At 40.6% G+C, this 22,578-nt stretch overlaps 1 protein-coding gene across 1 annotated transcript in view; it reads right to left on the reverse strand.

The window, feature by feature from the left end:
* The window catches only part of CLYBL (citramalyl-CoA lyase), a 97,467-nt gene extending 88,170 nt beyond the window's left edge, over positions 1-9,297 (reverse strand). Inside the window, exon 1 of the mRNA XM_009989069.1 lies at positions 9,284-9,297. Coding sequence (XP_009987371.1) covers positions 9,284-9,297 — 14 coding nt within the window. The remainder of the gene's footprint in view (positions 1-9,283) is intronic.
* Between the last annotated feature and the right edge of the window lie 13,281 nt (positions 9,298-22,578).

A 22,578-nucleotide genomic window follows, 5' to 3' on the forward strand; every position in this document is an offset into this window, starting at 1 on the left:
TTTCAGTGTGACACAGAGGTCAGTGAAGAAGTCTGCAGTCCTTCACTAAACATATATGAGGGGACAAAAGTGATTACTTTCTATTCTCTTTCTCTGATGGCTTCAACCCTGCAGTTCCCAAAGGCACAAAGGAGCCAAAGAGCTCAGCCCATTAATAGTTAACTCCAGCCTAGAGCCAAGCAGACCCTGAAGCACTCTTAATGACTGCTTCCCACCAACCCTCCAGAAGGTCGATAGACATGGCTAACACCACAATCTCAGAGCACACTGAGATGAGACCTATCTCCTGTCACACATTTCCCCAGGATTTCTTCTAGGCTGTCATTGAACCAGGGGCTGTTTAGCCAGCCAGTTTCCCTCACTGCCACAGGCCCCACAAAAGCAGCTCTGCTCTACATACCACACACGACAGCTTGTAGTATTGTGTAGGTAAAACCATCATTACCTGCAGACCAGATTTAGTCAGGTGTCACCACTGAGTTCTATGAACATTTGTTTCAATGGGGGAGCAGCATGGCTCCCCCAGAAGACTGCCTGACTCTGAAGAAGCAGTAGATTTAAGCCATTAAAATACCATCACCTAACTAGCCTTGATGTTTGAAATACTATCAGCTGGTGACTATCAGTATCTCCTCTTCAACTAGTCAACTTTGTAGCCACATGGGCCCAAATCACAGATTTCTCCAGACACAAGTTATTATAAAAATATACTGTCAATTTGTCAAATTACCATAGTCACATGGTACATTTTAGCAAGTTGAAGAAGTAATCATTTTTTCAAGAGATATGGCCAGAAAAAAAAAAAGTGTACAGGAGGAACTGGTGTTAGTGGACCAAGACTGCGTCGTTCTCCTTTTGAAACAAAGAGCTCTAGAACAAGTAAAATAAGAGTTTTCAACAAGTATGCTTAGGTGTGACTGCAATAAATGTTTTCATACGCTATTATTTTGACACATATTCTCAACAAACCATCTTCTGTTCTCACTGTGCATCTTTCTCGTACAGTCCTACGTTATGTTGTACAATAAAATGAAATGTAGAGGAAGAAGCGGATTTATTAAGAAATCCATTTGCCTATAGACTTTTTTAAAACAGTGGCAAGGGCCATGGTGCTATGCATATGAGCAGTTAGCTACTCTGGCAGGAAACACTATCCTGATTATCTCGTCTTCTGTTATTTTGATAGAATAAAAACATCCCCAGCAGTTACTTTTTTAGGAAAAAAACCCACACACAGCTCTGCAATCTCGATTATATTGTTAACCCCATGCCATGAAGAGGAAGAAAATCTTACATATGTTTCCCGACTGCAAGTATTTTAATGATTCAAACTAAGCTTGACTATGCTTTAAACTAAACACATGGACCTAAGCCAAGTGAATTTGCTAAGACAATGTTTCTTCCTCCAAGCACTGTAAGTTAAAACAAGGACTAGGCTATTGGGCAACGCTCATTAAATTGTTTTACAGCAGCATGTTTTCATTCATAGCATCTAGCAGCATGCTGAATGCTCTTGGGTCTTGGAAATGAAACAATTTCTTCAGCAAACATAAAGTTCTAATAAAGTCTTTATCAAAACATGTAAAAGTAGCTGGCAAGTTAAAGTCACTCATGATCCTCTGAGAACCGTTTCACCCAAGAGCAAATAGTTCATCCTCAGGACGCAGAAAATGAACCCTTTTGGATTACTAAAAGATGCTGCAGTTTGCAACAGCAGCCATACAGTGTGACTGCACCCAGTGAAATTACCCCAAATTATACACATTTCCCTGCTGTAAACTGCATTTTCACATTCCAGCATTGCTCATGTTCACACATAGGCTTAACGGCACACACCTGTGCAGTCTTCTCAGCGCCAATAACATATAGATCACCAAGTAAAATACTCCCACAAGCGATTTTTCAGGATCAGCACTTTAACCTCCACCTCTGTTTATTTGCTAGATCAAATCATCATGGAAGAGATGCTACACCGTGATCTGCCTAATGCATGGAAAAATATGCATTGCTCGATAGGCCACATCTCTCCTTCTACAATCTTTGCCACAGTGTTGGCAAGCATTTCCAAAGAACGTTTTTAGGCATTTGAATAAAACCATTAAAAAAGCTGGGTAATTTCCACAGTGTGTATTTCTGACCTTCATGCACGTAACCATGTACTAACCACAATCCTGGGTAGCTGCGGTGGTGCGGCAGAAGGACAGGACCCCACTGAACACAACTCGGCTAATGCAGCAAAGTCTCCTACAAATTATTTCTCCGACGTGAGCAAAAAACCCCCCTGAGTAAATATAATGGTTTTCTTACGTCGAGTTTACTAGGGAGTAGCTCACGACTGCACACAAATAATCCACCAAAGACAAAGGAAACTTCTACGAAATTACACAAAGCCCCGCAATTTGCATAGTAATTCTTTCTAATTAAGAAAAGAAGATATAAGTTGTTTGTTATAAACATCAGCAGGCCCTGTGCAAATACGAAGGGCTCGCAGCCGAGCCGAGTATTTGTCGAATCAAAGCGCCTCGCCGGAGAGTTTTATTGGTACAGCTGCGGCGCATGCATTTTATCACACATGCTAATAATCCTGGTTATGGCACTAACATTTTAATCATTTGTTCTGTGGGCTTGTTTCTCAAACAATTAGCACTAATGAATGGCCAAAATACCTCGGATCATATATGTCTAATTGCAGTCAAGAGCGGTTATTGTCCGCATGTACATTTCAATTCACCTCTGGGGATAATGTTTGTTAATTGTATTTCTTTATATAGCAAGTGAAAAAAGGCTGTTCACTCAAAAAGGGACTAAGTGTTCTCTTCTTTCCCTTTGTTCCCACAAGAAGCTAAAGTCACTTCAAGAGGCACTTAATCCCATCATCCATGGTTACAATTGCCTTACAGCATCAATCAAAAAGAATCTGAAGTAAAATGATGCAGCTATATTGTGTAATTAAAAGCAATTCAGGTAGTTATTGCTTGGGGCATTTTCCAGGTCCAAATACTTAAAATGGCACTGCGGGGATCCTAAATACTGTAGTGTTTTAAATTTGGTCAACTACAATATCTCACAGAGAAAGGGGAGGAATATGCAAAAAAAAAAATCTCCTAGTGTGTATTGTAAAGCGAAAGAAAAGAGGAGGAACAGCTAACGTTTGAAGTGACAAAATCTACAAGTCTCCATATAAAAGGGAAATAAAAATATCAAGGAGAGAGAAAAGGGGAGGAAAAAGAAAAGGACAACAGTTTTCAAGGAAAAGAAATTCCCCGCATTTGTTAAAAAGTTAACATGTGAAAAAATGCTAACGTATCCTCGCATGGAAAACAAAAGCTCGTGTCACAAGCTTTACCATCAGAATACAGGTCTCCGAAATCTCAGCGCTTTCCTAGTGGAAATAAACCCGAGGTAAACGGAGCAGTTCTTTGGGAAGGGGGTGTGTGTGGGGGTGTGTGAGTAAAAAAAAAAAAAAAAAAAAAAAAAGAGAGAGTTAGTTTAAAAGAGAATAGCAATGATATTTACTTTTGAATAAAGTCAGAACTTCGGGAAGGTACTTTACCAAACAACTGCCACTCACCCTGATCCAATTATGCTAAAATTAAAACTGGGGAGGTTATCAACATATCAAACACTCAGCTTTACATTTTGATTTCTTCCTTTGTTCTAGACCCACTACTGGCATTTCCCTGACCCTCCAAAAACTAATTAGGAAACCCTCCAAACCTAACCCCCTCGCCAGGGCAGGCAGAAGCCACCAGCTCTTGTGCTTTGAGATCTCTTGACTTCAGGCAAAGTGCCCTGGAAGAGGCTTTGTCTGATTTTAAACTCCCCCCGCAAAGGCTGATACGATCTCGCACCGTGGAGATTAATTCCCCTGAAACTGATGGGAGATACACAGGTATAAAATCGGTCCCTGTCCCTCGAGTTTGAAGAAAGTGGAAGAATAAACCCTCAGGCTTTCACAGCATCCTTAGGGAGACAGGCAGTCTGCACCCAGCTGCGGGCACCGAGCGCGGTGGGCTGAAGAAGTGCTCACAAAAACTCAACGAATTAAGAAATTTAACTCCCGTAACAACCAGCTTTGGATATCAAAAGGGACAGATTGGAGGGGGTCGCTCCCTCGAGAGGAGTTGCCTGCTGGAAAAACCGTAGCGGGAAAAAATGAAAAGGGGGCTTCCAAGTGACCTTTAGCAAGCGCTTGCTCCCACGTATAGGACACATCACATTATAGCCAAAAAATAGGCGAGCCAAACGGGGAAGGAGAGCCCCACTGATCAAAAAAATCACAACGCAGAGAAGTGTGAGCAGAAGAAAGCAGTTTAGGGTTTAAATGGAAACTTAGTACCAAATCCAAAGTTGCTGGTGAGTCATTTTAGCAAAAATATGTATCTTCGTCTGCTATTTATAATTTTTTCCTATCTCTGGTAAATCTATGTAAGTCATATAACTGGACACCAGAGAAAAGATCGAATACAAACCAGGAACTTACTGACAAAGGCTTAAAATCACAGACCTCTAAGCCATAAAATGATAAAAGGTTAAATAGTTAACCAAACTTTCTCCTCCCACCAGCACTAAACGTGGAAAAAAAAAAAAAGACCTTTTATTTACCCCACTATGTTCTTTCAACTACATTTGACCCTGTTGTTTTGGTTCACTCTGAGCTCCACCATGCCTTGAATTGCTTTGACTGAAGATCTTTTTTTTTTCTTCTCTGTTCAAAATGGCCAAATTAGACAGTGAGGATAAAAATAAAAGGACCACTGGCTTCTCATATTACTAGCGTCTCCTATTTTCACGGCAGCAAAAACAGTCTGCTTCTGAGGAAGAGGAGAGCGCTACGGTTCTTTGACTTAATAAGGGAATTTTTGAAGAGATTTAAATAATGGCTCAGGGTGACAAGGGCTGCTGCTTCCTACTAATGGCAACAGGCTGCTTCTCTCGGGCAGCCTGTGTGTGTGTGTTTGCTATCATCCAAGGTTAATTGGTGTCCTGTCTTGGGGAGCTTCAACATACGTGACATACAGTCGAGAGTTTGCTCTCTTCCTTACAGCATGGATAACTCTGAATAACTCGTCATGTCCATAAAGCATTCCCGAGCTGAGCTGTGCCTCGTTTTGCTTTTACCATTCGCAAAGTTTCTGGCTCTTTGGGATGCTTTCTGCTGCTCAAACAAACCCGCAGCACTGCAGGGCAATGGAGAAGCGCTCTGTTTGGCTGTGATGCGTTTGCTTTGCCACATTCACCAAAGGAAGGTGTAGTTAAGATAACAATTCATTCTCCTCTTTTCCTAAATATAAAGATATATATATAAACATAGACACAAAGTATAAACAGTTTTGAAGTTTTAATTTCTGTAAGTAAATTTTAGGTGCTTTCATGTAGTTAACTAATGTTGTTTCTACATTGCATTTTTTAATTCTACAATGCTGCAAAGAGAATTTTTAAGTTTTTGTTTAGCTATACATTTGCTGAAGAGAAGATTTTGCCTTATGTGTTTTTTACAGAATTGCAACTAGCAGCTGCGATAGAAAATTACAACACATTTTAAATAACAAAAACATCCCACAATAAAGATGGAGATTCAATACTATATCGAGACGTTTAGAAAGGACTGAACATAAAATTAGCCTTTTTTAAGATGTGCACTGAGAAGTAAGAAGAGATTACTTTGGATGTATGACATCGATGTATGATTTGTTTTGGTTTATCGCTGTTGTGTACAAACCAACATGCACCAAGTGTGCTCAGAGCTGTGCAACACAAAGGAAAAACCATAGCTTCTGAGGTCAAGCATCTTCCAGTTCAGGAGTAGGATCAGCCACATATCACCGACAAGCTGTCCTGGAGCTCCCCATGCTAAATTCTGTCTTAAGTAGCAAATATATAAAGCCCCCAAATCTGTGTATAGTCAGACCCATGGTGGTGGCCTCTGGAGAAAAGTTGAGCTTTGAGGAGATTCTTTATGTCACTGCAAAACCACTCTTGCCCCTTCCAGTTCTCCCCTCCGGCTCACCATCAGGCACTTCCCTTCCTACTAATTCTGCCCCAACATCGACTCTGCACCTGCCCACGTCTCTATGTACACATACACGAGAATCGATAACAATGTTTGGACAGTATTTCTTTTCTCACTGGACATGCTTTCTCCTCTTTTCTTCCCCACTCCCCTCTTTTTCCTCTGCGCTGATGCCCACACCAGGACACAGGGAGCATCCCCACCACTGAGCTCTCGCAGCTCCCGTCACCGGTCCAGCTGCGTGTGCGTCAGCTAAGTGCTGCAAGGTCAAGATCGAGACCAGGATTTGAAAATTCAGTGCTAATTACTGTGATTACAGTCCGAGTCCCAAACAACCAAAGCCTCCAGAGCAGTTTAGGAGCAGGCTAATGAGTTACATGTAAAATAAGAAACAGGCACTTGATAAAGTCGGAATCAATAAAGTGCCATTCCTGCCTGTTAACTGACCTTGCTGTAACACAAAGCCACTATGTTCACCAGAGCCTATGCAGGTTAGATATCCATATCTGCACAGTGTGAGAGAAAAGGAAAATGGTACAGGCCTTAAAATTAGTTCTGATTTACATCTGAGCTAAAATAAAATTACACTAAAGATGTGCCTGAGAAGATTCAGCAGAAGGAAATGAATTGAGTGTCAATACGCTGGTGCTGCAGAAGTCACGAGAAAGAAGAAATTTGCTACTCACTTTGGGTCTTTCAGATTTTCTGATTTTTTATGACAAATTGTCTTCTTTTTAGTTTCAGTTGTGGTGGGGATATTTTACAAACTGAGGTTCCTTTCATACTTTTGAGATTTTTTCACTAAATAGGCCATATTTTATTGATTTGCAATTTACGGCAGTCTATGCTTAGCCAAAGCACAAACAGCTCGACAATTCCTGTACTTAGAAATGTATGTAAATTATGCTACTAAATAAAGCACGGACATTTTTACTACTTACGAAAAACAAAACAATATTGCAGTCTTCTCTGCACTTTGAGATTGCTCCTGTAAACCCACTCGAGCATGTGCTTAGCCCAGAGAAATCAAAAGGACCAGTCAAACACTTAAAATTAACCATGTGCTTAAGTGCCTGCAGGACTGGCTATTAATTTTGGATTATGAAACTGTTCCATTTCCATGTGTTCTTAGGCTATACGTAGGTCGACCTGCTATTTTCAGGTTTTGGCACAGAGACTTGTGCAGAATTGAGACTCAGACACATGCAGATGCAAACCAGCTGGTGAGTATCTTTTAAACAATATAAAGATGCTCGATCTCAGCTGAGGAAAAAAAAAACCACCCTGCATGATATTTTCAGAATAAGATGAAAAGCATAAATATTATTTATATTTAGTCAGGCATCATTTTGCAGAAGAATTATTTTGCATTAAACTGAACTGATTCAGAATGGTTTCTCTGCCAAATAACTGAGCAGTGAAGAATAATTTAGCAACCAATTAGTAAATACAAAACTGCTGAAGAACAGAACTATAAAACTAAAATGCACCGCAATTACTTTTGAAAAAAAAAAATTGTAATTACATCAAAGCTGATGTAATATGACAGAATAAAGAACAAACGCACAATGCTATTAGTTCAACAGCAAGTGTAGCAACACTAATTGAGAAACAACCGCTCTTTGCTTTTGAATCTCAGTCTGGTGGAAATTTTAAACTATTTCCTAAACGGACGATAAAGAAGAATACTTGTGAATCCCGCAGTGCCCCAGGCAACACTTAACTTTAGAAACGTCTACAGGCAGAAATACTACCCTGCAATACGGCTAGGATGGCACAAACAAGCATCTGTGTTTATTTTTTAACTAGTCAGATTTATAAGAGCAATGAAATCCTTACATAAGCATTTTATATTGACCTGATATGGACTTACTGTTTTAACCAGCTTTTTAACTAACTCCACAAGTTAATAAAGGCAACTACATGAATCCTTACTGCCTATACATTAAGATAAGAAAAACATTCATTAAGCAACATCCAGACTGTTTTAATTACAGGAATATCACTCTTATTTGTAGTATAATGTTCGTTAAGTACAGTATAACATTTTCTTAAAATGCCCCAGAGGCAGTTAAACTCTTGATTAGCTATAAAAAAAAAACTCCCTTAACTTCAATCACAGAAGTTAATGCCTACTGCAATGAAATTCCAGTACTTTTAATCATCCAAAAATGTCATATGTAAATCTTATTAACCGTGAAAACATTATATAAGATCAAATGAATTTGCTATGCCGCTATCACTATTCAACGTTAACAAAATGTAGGAATCTTTCTATGGCAGTTGTGGTAATAACAGCAATAAACCCACTCTTATTTCCTTTGAGAACGAAATTAGCTGAAAAACAAATCTTAATTTATTAATTTCAAAAGATAGCAGGGAACGTCCCAAAATTTGGATTTCTGTACTTTCATGCCTTTAACTATGTCCCTGTTCAATTATCTAAAGAACATACAAGACTACAAGCAGATTATGGAGACTGCCAAACTTTCTTGATGTCTGGTAAATAAACACACAGCAAAGATTTATTATCTAATACCTTTTCTTTTTCTCCTGCCTTTTTGGTATGTTACAAGAATTAACAATATTACTGCTTTTGTATAGATGATAATGGAACATTTACATTTTCTTCAGCATTTATCCTGCATCTGCCCATTATTCCATATGCCTCTTGAAAAAAACTATTCTTTTTTTATTAGCTAACAATACCAAAAGAATTCAAAAAATTGTGAATAACATTACACCAAATCATGAGACTGCATTAAAAATTGCAACATTTTTAAAGTGCACAATGAAATATTATTTTCTGGTTCTTGTGTCCCTGGCTTCATATTTTCAAGCTTTTCCTTGCAACAGTCGAAGCCAGATGTTTTCTTTAAAAGTAAAAAAAAAACCCAACAATAATTAATGTTGAGATTTTAGGAAGCTGCGCTTAAAGGAAATACCAAATATTGTGAATTAATGATAAAAAGGTGATAGTTGTCAACTCATAGAATCATAGAATTCATTCTGATCTTCCACAGAGGCAGCTGAAGGGTATCTTTATTACATGGAAACAGGCACGCCAATCCCTAACTCAGCAGTGGCCTTACAAAATCATCTCCTTGGCAAGGTCAGTAAACTTAAAACGGCAATTTTAGTGCCCACCAGCCTTTTCAGGCTCAGCACCCCTCTAGCCACGGAGTTCCACTGCCATCACCCTCCTCCTGACTCAGGTGGTTCATTAAGTGCCTTGAGGAGGTGAGCACACTTGGAAAAGACAAACCTCACCTGAAGGCGCCCATGGTGGGGAACTAATGTAGAGAAACATATTGGTCATATCAACACAGCCTGGCTTCCCAAGGGTAAGCATTACTGTGTAGGCAAGCTCGAAGACCATAAAGGTGCCAGACCTATCAGGGTAGATAATATGAATGTATGTGATGGAGGAAAAAACGTTGGCTAAGGGTCATATTTTAATATTAAACGCAGAAGCCTGCTATAGAAAAAAACATTTCTAAGTTACTTTTACAATTATTTCTAAAAATTTTCACAGAACTCTTCAGATTGGCTTTGCCACATCTCAGGAGACTCAGAAACTGGTCATAAAACCATGACTCCCAGCTCCCCTCACCTAATAAGCCCCATCCCATTTGATGGTAAGTCAGTCACTGATATGGGCCCTTTACACAGACTCAAATTTAAAAAAACATCACCATCAAGATGGGAAGAGAGACGAGCTGAAAAGTCAAGTTATTTTCAAAACAATATGATTTTATATTCACTAAAAAAAGTCAAATTATCAGCTAGAAGCCCCTTTTGGGGCACTGACTGCACCTGGCAGGCCTTGCTCTGTGCAAGTGCAAGTGCTCTTATTACATGCTCTGTGGGAGTTTCTTATCTGTATTTCCCAGGTGAGATTACTTGTGTGGTTACGGTTGCTACAGGATATATTTACTATGGCCAGTGAACACACGAGAAAGCCAACTGAAACTTAGGTAAAGCTCAAGAGTCAAAGTTGCCCTCCTCCCCGACAGCCACCTTTCACAGGATGGCCCTTTTCATAGAATCATAGAATCACCGAATGGTTAGGGTTAGAAGGGACCTCAAAGATCATCTAGTTCTAAGCCCCCTGCCATGGGAAGGGAAACCCTCCACTTATCCCCCAAACACCTCAGTTTTGTTAAATGTGGATATCCTACCTCACTGCATCGCAACATATATTCAACGTCTTTGGTCCCTCTCTCTTAAAAGCAAATTTTAGAAAACAGTCCTGTCTCTGATGGCTGCCTAGTGGGGAGGGAAGAGTTGGACATGGCTGAGAGGGAAGAAAAAGGCAGGAGAAGGGGGTTGTCGAGCTCACTGCTCACTCGGGAGCGCCGCGGAGAAGAAATTCTTCCAGACTGTCCCAGTTTAAGAGTGAGGATTTTTTTCTCTAAATTCTTGACATAGGCTGTTGAATATTTATTTAAAAGTAAGTGAAGAAGAAAAATACACTGCCTCCCTTGCAACCTGCACAAATAAAGAAAATGGCTTTCAGTTCATAATGATGTATAATAAATAAGCCAAAATCCTGGATTACATGAAAATAAAATCTGTAAGGAGAAATAGGATTAGGTCTACTTCCATACAACAGTTTTTATTACATTTAAATGAGCAGCTGTGTTTCTCTAAGCAAGCGTTATAGCACTCCGCATCTGCACAAAACCTGAACAACATACAGGCTCTTTGAACTCACTGATATTCATAGATTCATATATTTCTAGGTTGGAAAAGACCTTATAGATCATCGAGTCCAACCATCCCTAATCCCCATTTATATAACCTTGTGGAAAAAAACTCGCTGTGAAAATACATAGAGGCATCACTTGGTTTTCCTTTAAAAGTCTTCTTTAACAACCTCTGTCATTAATACAGGTTCAGCCTAAAAGAAATTAGATAATTAGATGACATATGTCTTTTATCCTCTACTGGATAATGAGAAAAAATATTTCACTACTGTATCTGACTACTTTTTTGTTTGGGTATCATTTTAGATATACTTTAGTACAAAGGTGAAATAATATCATTGAGACACGTTTTAATTCTGCAGAGCATGTCAGTAAGCTGTACTAATACTAAGAAACAAAGTACCTCTTTCAAATTTGAGATTATATATATGGAATTTGGATGGTTCAAAGTATCAGTTTTAGTCTTACACCGCCCCTTGCTCATCATCATCTGTTTCCTTGCTGATAGGAAGAATCTCATGAATGTTTCAGTTTTTATCTTCCTGAATAACAGTTTAGTTGAGCTAGTGTCTCAGTGATGGTAAGATTTGTTGTCATGAGACTAGCATCAGCTGCACTGGGAAAAAATTGTGGCATATCCACCCTCTTCTCCAGAACACATCCAGCAGGCAAAGTCTTTCCTCCTTTTTTTGGTCATTTGACTTAAAAGGAGAGAATGCAAAATAATAACCTCACTAGCCCTCGGTGCAAGCAGGAACAAAATGTGAGACACTGGTCAGACAGTATAATATCCTCACTCTTAAAGGTAAGGTTTTCTCTTGGCTTGCAACCACAATAGTCAGAACTGAAGTTTTATTTACATGTGTGCATGCTTATGTTTATATATTTATATGCCTGTATATATATCTACATATACTATTTATTTATTTATGCACATATAAATGTGCATATACGTACACATATGTGCATATAAAAAGACTCCATGTGGCATAGCACAACAGTAGCATGTAATGATGGAAAGCGGTAAGAAGAATTATCTTCCATAATCCAGGAAATAATAAAACTGTTTTACTCTCAAATATTCCGCGTACTGTCCTGGAATAAGCTGCCTTTTCCTTCATCTCCAGCAATGGCATTAGAGTGGGAATTCTACAATGAAATACGATATCTCCCCAGGACCCCACGTACACTAGACTGAAGATTGTTCCACCATTAGTTATTGATGACAGTACCTTGCTTTTGCAACACTTGTGGTCTTTACATCACACATTTTCCATTCACACGCTGTGGGCATCCTGCATATCTTGCAAGTATAGGTGTGACCCTGAAGATTTATGGCTACTGTAGACTGAAGATGTGTCACTGTGAGCCAAAGCAGCTCTGCCCCTAATGTTTCTGCTTCCTATCTTTGCCAAATCCCTGCCCGAACAAAGCAAGAGACCAGGTATTTCACACAAGTGACACTCCTTCCATTTCATCTCTTGGAGCTCAACGTTTTTAGCCATAAAAAGTAAGAGAACAATCTCATATCCTCCTTTCCTTATCCCTGCTCAGATTATTTTGGAGGATAAGGAGGGAATTTAGCAGGTGTTTCATCAATACTCTACCACTATACATTAACAAGTGGGAAGAAAGACAACTTTTTGGTTAAAATAGCAATTTACAGTGGTAGTCAGAGGCACTAAACTGTACTGCAAAAAGAGGATGGGAAATAACTCATTTTATTCTTCCCTTTTGAGGAGTAGCAGGACAAGGGTGGGCATTCCCTCACCATGATGATCTTAAGGGTCTTTTCCAATCTCAGTGATTCTATAAACTGTTTTCCACCTGACTCCCGAGGCTGCACAGTTCCTGTACTCAGGCTGGGCTGTGAAAACCACAGCTGAGCCTTTTGCAAAACAGATTCAAGTCCCCTGTCAAAGCAGTGAAGAGAGGCATGTCCCTGGGAAGACTTCCACCCTCATCTTGCATACCTGAATCTGAATGGATATGTATTTAGGCTGGTTTCTACAGCTTTGGAATAGCTGGAAGGTAATTACCACCACTGCCAGTGCTAGTGCTGTGTTTAAATAATTTCTTTCACTATATATTACAGCAACTGTAATGAGGAAATATTGTTCCATTGCTGGATGTTCCTGATGGTCTACAAGATAAGCTCTGGCACTCAGCATGGTCAAAGTAAAAAACCAAACAACTGATGCAATCTGGCCTGAAACCCTGCTTTCCCTTTCAACAAATACAGTTATATTTTGAGGTCTTTAAAAGATATGTTGCCAGATATAATGTAAATTGTTTTCCTACCATGATAACAGTCATGCCTGCTAACCTGAGCATTTCAAGAACGTTGCCAGATTTTGATCCACAAAAAGGATATTATAAATATGAGTAGGTACATTTATTCATGCCTCAGGGGCTTATATGAGTTTGAAAAATAAATAACCAGTAGTTAAGTTTTATGTGATTTTTGATAAACTAGTCCTAAAATATTCTGGTTTATTTTCTGATCTTTGCAAAAATGCTGCCTATTATGAAGAAAGCAAATAGAGGACAGGTTCTAGACCAGGATGGATTGTATTCTAGAGAAATGATGATACAAGAGCCTAGAGAGATAAATAAGGCTTCAGGTGGCTGCAGTATGTTGATTACGCTGTTACCCAACTAGACATGTATGTCTTGATTAAAAATACACTTTTCTTCCTCTATAGGCCCTTTCTATTGCTTGGAGACCAGCAACTAACAAACCAACATTTAACCCAGCACAAGGAGTACTAGGGTGACTTCGAATGCAGGGAAGATGGGGGACTTTTCTAAGACTACTGAGGGCCACTAAGGAAGAAAATTAAAAAGCATCTACAGGAGGAAGAGAATAAAAGGGTAATTGTAGGCTGCAAGAAGCCAGGTCTGGCAGACAGATGAGGTGAGGAAAACCCAAGACCTGGGCAGTGCACGCACAAAATCTGAAGCCAGCGACATGCAAAGGGCAGCTCTAGAGGCAAGTCAAAGCAAGAGAGGCGATCCTGGACAGCCTGAGCCCAGCAAGGCAGGGTGGCCCCACAGGCCAGGAGAGAGGTGACAAATTCATAGGGTCTCAGTGAGGTGGCCTCTGAGCCCCAAAGAGAGGGATAGGTTTTACGCAAGCGGTGAGGCAGACAGTGCCAGGATGTGACCCTAACCAAGCCACCACTGGAGAAGGTCAGGAAGGACTGGGGAAGACTGCGGGAGAGATGCAGCAGCAGGACAGGAGATGAGACTGTGAAACTGAAACTAAACCATCAACCAGGGATGTAAAAAGGGAGCCAGAGTAGATATTCCCTTAGCAAGCCAGAAGAAAACAAGGTCAAAAGCAAGATTAAAAGAGTAAGATGAGGATGTAATTTAAAAAAAAAAAAAAGAAAAAGAAAAGGACAAGGTTAGTGGAGATTTTGGTGAGCATCAATGAAAAACAAGGATTGAGGAATCTCTTGACGTGGCATCAGAGACAGATAAAGTGTATTAACTTAGGACAGCCAGCTGCATCACTTAAGGGAAAAAGGGGCAGCCTGGCATACATCTTTGTGAATGAAGCTGTGGAAGGGGAAGACAAGAATGCACAGTACAGTGGAGGACGAGGAAGCAAAAAAGAAGCAGTGTGATTTTGAGTCATCAAATCTCTCAGCCAGGTAGCTGAGCACAATGTGGAAGGTTTGAGCACTCTAATAATAATATCACTTGAGTGGATCAGGAGCTCTCCAGTCCAAGACTGGGGAAGAAGCTGTGTAAACCAAGCAGGACAAATGGTGGTTCAGCACACGGAATGGAAATGAAATGGGAACTATGATGCTGACCCCAGAAGTTCTTCTGAAGCCTTCTATCTGTGACCTGTTACTTCACAGAGAAAGTTGAAAAACATTTTTACTTGCCCTACACAGTGATTTCCCACACACAAGTGATCATTTTCATTTAGGCCTCTACATTGTTTTGCCAGCACTTACGTTGCATAAAAATACAGTAACTTCAGCTCCCTGCAATGCAATGCAAGTGGCTGAACTTCCCTTCAGTAGCCAGAACTGCATCCATTAAATGTGTGAAACACTAAAGGTAACAGTGTCCAACAATAGACAATGAGGCAAAAGGAATTTAGACCAACCTCGGGAACCAGTTTGCCAAAACTATGGGTGGATGCTAGGGGAAAAGGACAATTAATACAGGGACAGATGGCTAAGCAAAAACAAAAGCCATTCTCTAAAACCTGGCTAAGGAAAGCTTAGCAACTGATTGTTTAAGAAAAGCAATTAAAGAACTCAATTAAATACAGAACTATCAACAGTTTAGATTCTAAGGAGTGAGACAATGGAGGACTTGCTGCCATTTGTGTCAGTATTAAATACTCGCTGTGCTCATGTTAAATATGAAGGTGCACACACCTTAATATGTAACGGGCATTTCTTATCCCTGTTGGAAGGTGGATTAAAAAATGCGAATGAACTTTAGACCAATAATAAAAGCTTTAATGACTTACCAAGTCTTGGGCTCTGCGAGCAGTCTACTGCTCAGGAGACCTTATTGAAGTACAACAGTCTTTCCCTCCCCTCTTTATTCCCCCTGCCAACACATGCACACGTATAGTTCTGGAAAACCATACTCGGACAAGAAGGCCAGTGCTTTGACCATGTCCCCATGGGGGTGACGAGTTACCCCAGAACAGTAGCAACATTTTCTGAAGGTGCCCTATCTGCCCCACCTCAGCTGATGGCCACCACGGAGCAAGGCTTGGAAGAAACGCATGGGAAGCGGCCAAAGGGGCACAAGAAGCCATGTGCTTAGCGTCATGCCAGGATAAGAACCTGCAACCTCTGGCAGCTCGTAGCAGAGGGAGGAGGTAGCCCAGGCTAGTGTGGCTCCAACAGCCTGGTGGCATCAAGTTGAGTCCCAAGAGTCCTGCAGTGCTCTCTGCCACGAAGCCCATGTAAAACCGCATCCGTGGGAGATGCCACCGCTCTCCGTGCTGAGAGCAGGCACGTGTATGCACAGTTAAATCACTCTGCCCTGTACACTAGAGAATGAACTCCAACTAAATGTCTGAATCTCTGCCTGCAGCCTCAGTACCAATGTTGCTCTCTCGAGGCAGCACGGCATGAAAAGTTGCACAAGTCATGAAAATGTAGCCTTCCATCAGCTTTACGCAGCACAAAATGATGGCTAAACCTGTCTGCTGTCACTGGCTTGTGGGAACAGTTTGAACCATCAGGCCTTATTCATACAAGCATGTGATGTTTAATTCTTTTTCCATACTTTCCCCTATACTTCAACTATTTTTGTAACTGGCATGCATTGTCACAATGTATCGCATCTCCATGGTGGCACCATCAGTTGGCAATAAAGGTTTCTTTAAGAAAAGAAATAGCTTCTTAATTTTTTTATTTAAAAAAAGTTAATAATTACAGGAACACTGACAGTGTTGCTATAGTTACGACTATATCAGCCTTTCACTTACAACTCCCTGTTTTCAAGGGTCAATAACTCAGTTGTCAAAAATCCCACTGGGCAGAAGCCTGACACACATCTCAGACATACATTAAACAAATGCATAAATAAAAATCGTCTGTTTCACACTTGCGAACGTTTTGATTCAGACTAGTCTTTCCAGATGCTATTTCGAGCGTGCAACAGTAGTTGTCTTTTTTTAACCTACTTTTTGGCAGGCTGATAGCCCTTTAGGTGCCCCAGTGTTTTTGGCTGCTGCCAGAGGGAAAGGAAGAAGAGACAGCACTTTTTCCTCCAGCCATTTCATCCCCCCATCAGAAAGGAAGCAATTCTGGACGTGTCCGCTACGCTCCCAACAAAACTTCCCAAAGATTTTTAGGCACAAAAGCTTCACGCGCATGTGCAGCAGCTGGATTACCACAATAGACCATAACGGCCCTAAGAGCCGTTACGGTATATCAAGTGAGTAAACCGAAAACTAAGAAGGATTTACACAATGACCATAGTGGCTCCCTGGGAGCCGTTACGGTCTATCAGGTCAAAAATCCACTTTTTAAAGAGCGCCTAAATATGTGTATACCCGACAGGGCCTGGAGTCTCCAGAGCGACTATCACACATGTTTTCAAAACGAGCCAGGGAAGAGAAGGACGATCGCACCAAACAACGTAAAGAGAGACATTTTTTTAAATAAATAAAAGACATACCATGCAAATTCTAAAGACCTATATTTAAAGGGAAAAAAGCACATGTTTAGTTGAGAAACAGGACGCAATGTGATTTCTTCATTGTCAAAACAGATTCTTTTAGTCTCTCTTTCTTTTAAAACATGAGAATTACATGAAAAAGGAAATATCCCACCAAAACCAATCACTTTTAAAAATAAAAGTCAGATTTCACAAGGTATAGAAACATTGCAATCGCAGCTGGGTTCTGAGTTCTGCTGCATTTCAAGTCTCCAGCCACGGCACAAGTTAGTAACACAGCTCAGCTTTGCCTTCCTTTGCTTCACTCCCATTGTGTCAGAAAACAAACAAGTTATTCGAGACAGTCATTTTCTCCGTAAAAGCCACCTCTATTTTACCCGAAAAGAAATCTGCAATAAATCATCAGCCTACTTACTTTTTCTTCTTCCCCTTCCTTTACATGCCATATTTGTTCCTGCAGCAAACCTGTAAGAGAACACTTTCTCTCTATGACCTGAGATAACGGTAATGTTGAAAGAATGGCCTCACTTGTCAAAGATTAGAGGGCCGTCTGCAGTCTACGCTCCTCTTTACTAGAGCCAAATAGGCCCAATAAATGCTAATACTCAGCATGACGCATCCAGAACGTTAAGCCTCAACACTGACTAAGAAGAAAGTATCACAAATTTACTGAAATTATCTATAGCACAATAGAGAAGAGAAGGAATTAATCAAAGTCTCTCTCTTAATGCAATGCTTGATTGAACTATCCCAATCCCTTTTTAAATAGGATAACCTAGTGGCAAGTGACCCCGATGACACATCCTAGAGAGGTACACAAGTACCACTTGTTCGATTTTTTTTCTTTTATGACCTCATTAAGAAGGATTTTGAAGATTGTTCCTGAATATGAGAACAAAGTGTCTGAAGATATCTCTAGCTTTTTGTGTCTTTAGTCTTCTGCCGTTGAAACGGCTTTTGAATCAGTGTTTAGAAACTAAGTATGTGCGCAAGCGAAAAAAAAAAAAGTCCTTAAAAATCAAACCAACAAAAGCTATGTTTTCTTAAATGCAAAGACTAGCTAAGTCTCCAAGAAACGAGAAAGTTTTGCCAAGACGAACTCATGATCGCATCTCCCCCCCGTCCTGTTCTCCCTCTCTCTCTCCTTCCCTGTTATAGACCCCATTAATTAGATTTGGCGGCAGTTTTCCCTTCCTTATCAGGGAAGATAGAGTCTGCCAAATCCACTAGTGTGAAAATGCTCCATCGCCAGTTAACATTTTTTCCTAAGTGTTTGTTGATTCCATGCTTGGATTTAATATCGAGGATTATATTTTATAACCAGAAACAAACAAACAGATTTATAACTGAAGACCGAAAGGCAAACAGCAAAAAAAAGCAAGCCAAGTACTGAACCTAAATGTAGCATTTTTATTGACTTCTTAGAAACCAAATAACCTGGCATATTAGTGTGTGCATTCTGCAACAGACATTCAGCCCCATTGTACTACTTAGAAGAGAATAAAAAGAAACCCTACTGTTTGAAATCCAGCGGAACATCCCCACAACAGAGCACAACTGTTCCCTCATGCATGAATGGGAAGGAGATGAAAGAAAAGATGGACTTCTGAGGTAGAGCAAAAAACAAAGACAACAAAAGTGCTGATCATGAGGGAATGACACAACTCATTGCTGCAAAAAGGATGAGAGAAAGGAGCTCAAACAATGGTGCAGACAGCTAAGTGACATGTAGAAGAATTGAAAAATCTACAGAAGTGTCTTTTCTTTCCACACTTGACGAGAAACAATTAAATGTTGGTACATCTGTCATAAAAAAGATAATTGAAACCTGTTACCATCATTATAGATGGTAACTTAACTACCAAAACTGTAACTGTCCAATTAAATGTTGCCCCCTCTGTTATCTACACCACTTGCTAAAACGAAAAAAAACAAACAAAACAACCTTTAATGCTTGTGATGATTTACCACCAGTATAGCTGTTACAAGCCATAGAGCTGAGCTGGCACGTTTCATAAGGTAGACATTTAGACTATAGGGTACCTACGTCTATTTGTACACAGGCAGATGGGGGAAGGCAGGCACACAGGGGTGCATGCAGGCTCACATGCGTGAGCGCACGCATTCATGTGCGCGCTCTCGCACACCCACCAGTGAGGATGAATTTTCCAAACAGACGAGGTTTTTGACAGGGAATCTGAAAAACCCAAGTAACTGCCAGAAGCCTCACGAGGTGTTTACTCCCCTGAACGTCCACCGCCATGCTAAACTAATCCACCCACTGTTGCTGCTTGCTTGATAACGTGCAACATCCCACAAAACTGCAAAGCAGTTATTGACCCTGTCAGAATACCTGATTAATGGATAAACGCTGTAATTGATTAGCGGAGAAGTGTGAATTAAAACAGAATACAGCATCAATAATGAGCCGCTGACAAAAGGTAGCCGACATAAAATGTAAAACGGTAGCCTGCAGCCATATCTCATCAAAGACATGCGCTTCTTAAAAACAGAAGAAAACACCACCCCCGAGAAAACCCCACAAGCCCAGTGTCCTGTTCTCTGCATTCTTTAGGCTTTTCTCTTGGTAATGATTAAACCACCAGCAAAATGTTATGGGAACTACTCGCGAATCCACCTTCATACATCAAGCCAGGCAAGGCAGTTAAATGACTCCATTATCCTCTGGGCTTCTCTACCCTTAAAGAAATGCGTCTCTCTCCGTTTTATCCCAGTGAGCTGTGATTTTGGAGCGATGCAGGCGCCAGGCGCACCCAAGGCTGCCTTCAGTGGGGTGCGCGGGCAAATTCCCTGGCTCGTAGATACATGAGGGAGCCTCTCCATAGTGTCAGCACGAGGAGACAACTTGAAGCTATAATCATCGTATTGTTAAACTCATTTTCCTTTCCCTTAAGGGCCTCAGGAGGCCAAATGATCCCACTTTTGTTCCTTTTTCTTTCCCATTTAATCCTACTCCAAGATCCGACTTTATGCCTGACATTATCTGGAATAGATTATATGGATTTTATATAGCACCTGCAAACACACACGTGATGTTCCTCTGCTGTAGGAAAGCGAGTTTAATAATGCAGTGTTGGAAGCACTAAGTTGCTTCTTTCCACGGCACCTCTGTCGGTCCTCCCGTTATTTAGGCTCGACGCATTACTCTGTGCATTAGGCAAGTTGACACACCTAATGTAATGCCATCAGACATATCAAAGCTGTCCTGGTACAGGCAGGAGGAAACATTAGCTTGAGTAGAGCACTTAATGCAATTACATTGCTCCGACTTCCTGAGCTAGCTCACTCAGAAGTAATTTAAGCATTTCTACATGACATTGCATTGTATCCAGCAAACACAGCCTCCGCTCAAAATGGTCGTTGCTACAGAGTAAGTTTCTTGGAAGTCTTCATGTGTCCTTCTCCCCCTTCAAGCTAAAAACCAGACGCTGTTAAACTGAACATACCTGCTTGTCCTTTCCATATGGAAAACACAAATAATGAAAAGCAAGAATGGCATTACTATCTTGTAATAATTCTCTCCAAATTGTCTTTAATCTGATTTTGTCAATTTGATGCCTGTTTTACATTCCTCTGCAAAACATAATGTACTTTTGTAACAGTTCTACAAGCTCACAGATACATATTCAGAGACATAGTCCCTTGGAAATTAAAATCTTTTGGGATCATTCTTTCTTCCATCAGCTAGACATGAGACTTATTTTGGATGCAGAATGATTTTTTTCTGCCGCCTCAGCTGCTTCGGTACTGCTCCAGGTACCATGACCTTTTCAGTGGCATCACGACTTTTTCAGTTTAAATAATTTCCTGATTCAGGAGTACATTTCATCCCACCTCACATTGGTAATCTAAAACATTACTTCTGTAGGTGATCTCTACCACCAACCAAGAGAATCAGATATTTACAAAGAACAAGTCATCTCACAAGCAAGCCTGGTATCTTTGGGTTGGAGGACTTGCCCTCCAGATGTGCCTCTCTCCCTTTACTGACTGTAAAACTTACCCAAACAACTGGCACTTTAAAAGCTACAGTCACATCACAAGGATTCTGTCCTCGGAATTTAATAATTGCAATTATGGAGGCTTTTAACCCTTCTCATTGTATTGCAGCATCCACATAAAAAGATGATCTTTCCTCTCTTCCAAAAGCACCACAAACATAAGTCGATTTCTATGAATCTGTAATACTTGTTTTTCAGCTGAGATTCACAGACACACACTCTTTCCTTATACACCTGCTTTCCCTTCTGCCTCGGGGAACTCCTCCATCCTCAGCAGCTCTTTCTGAGGACCAGGGATGGACAAACAAATTGTGCTCTGATGGGCCCCCACCTCACTGTGGAACATCTCCAGTCCACAGTAAACCCCCTCACAGGCACTTCTTTGTCCTAAAACATGTATGGACAAAAGCAGGAGCAGTTTACACTGTATACGAGTGTGTCCCAGGGAACGGGAGCATGAGTGTCTTCTGTTGCCCATGCTGTCTGAGAGATCCTGCTCTCCAGGCTACCAGCTGTTTAGAGGAAGGCAGAGGCATAGGTACATTTTGGCCAGATAAACAGCCATTGGTATTTTTTTCTTGCTCAGCTTCAACAGGAGGAACAAGAGATCCTCCACCAAAATGGCAAACAGCTGAATGACTCCAGCATTTTTGGAGTGGAGTATTTGAACCCAGTCAGTGGTGAGACTGAGCCCACATTTCATTGCCCAGGCACGTGGGGTAGCACCAGAGTATCAGAAAGATGGTGGGCACCAAACCTATCCTATTTGAAGAAATAAGCAAGGAGACCTGCTGACAGCTCAGCTATTTCTTGGAATAGCTGTTTTACTTACCTGTCTCCAGAGAGCCTGCTGGTGCCAGACCCCGGGTGCTGGGGGATGGCTGCCCATAGCCCCGATACAGAAGCTTGCAAACAAGAATGGGAGAGCTTATACCATCTGCAACTGTGTAGAAAACACCAGCTTCCTACTGCTTAATATCAAACTGAACAGTTTTTTCAGAAATGAAATCTCCTTTCCTTAGATGCCTTATATTGTACACTTCCAGCAGCCCAAAAGAGGAGCCTACCGAAAAAAAAAAAAAAAACAAATCAACTAAAAAGAGACAAAATTACATCAGTTTCAGTGGAAGAAGGATTAGGCCCTTTAACTTTTTTTTTTTTTTTTTTTTTTTTTTTTTTTGTTTTTGTTTTTGTTTTTGAGGGAAGAGGAGAGCCGAAACTCTGGAAGCTGAAGGTTCAGCTTGATCCCCAGAACTTTTAAAGAAGACATTCTTCTCCACGGCTATTGTCAGAGCAGGAGACAAAACAAGTGGAGGCCCTTTCAGCTGCTGAAGTTAGCCAAAAAGCCATTTGTAACTCCTGCAGAGCAGTGCTTTTATAGGTCAGGGTAAACTCCGCAAAGATTTTCTCTCTTTTTCATTCTCTTTTGGAATATCTGGTTAGAATCCAGAAACTTAGCTCAGAAATAAGAAAAAAACACTTCAGCACATTATAAAATAGGGGTAGAGGAATCTCTAAGCATAATGTTTTAGCCATAATTTTCTGATTCGGAGTTATATTTTACTAGTCAGCATACACACCTACAGTGGTCATTGCTTCCTCAGACACTGTTCTCCATGAATTTTTGGTTGTTTGGGACTTCAAATATCCCACTGTATGGGTCAAA

The sequence above is a fragment of the Tauraco erythrolophus genome, chromosome 1 (assembly GCF_009769465.1).
Source record: "Tauraco erythrolophus isolate bTauEry1 chromosome 1, bTauEry1.pri, whole genome shotgun sequence".
In the NCBI taxonomy this organism is placed as follows: domain Eukaryota; kingdom Metazoa; phylum Chordata; class Aves; order Musophagiformes; family Musophagidae; genus Tauraco; species Tauraco erythrolophus.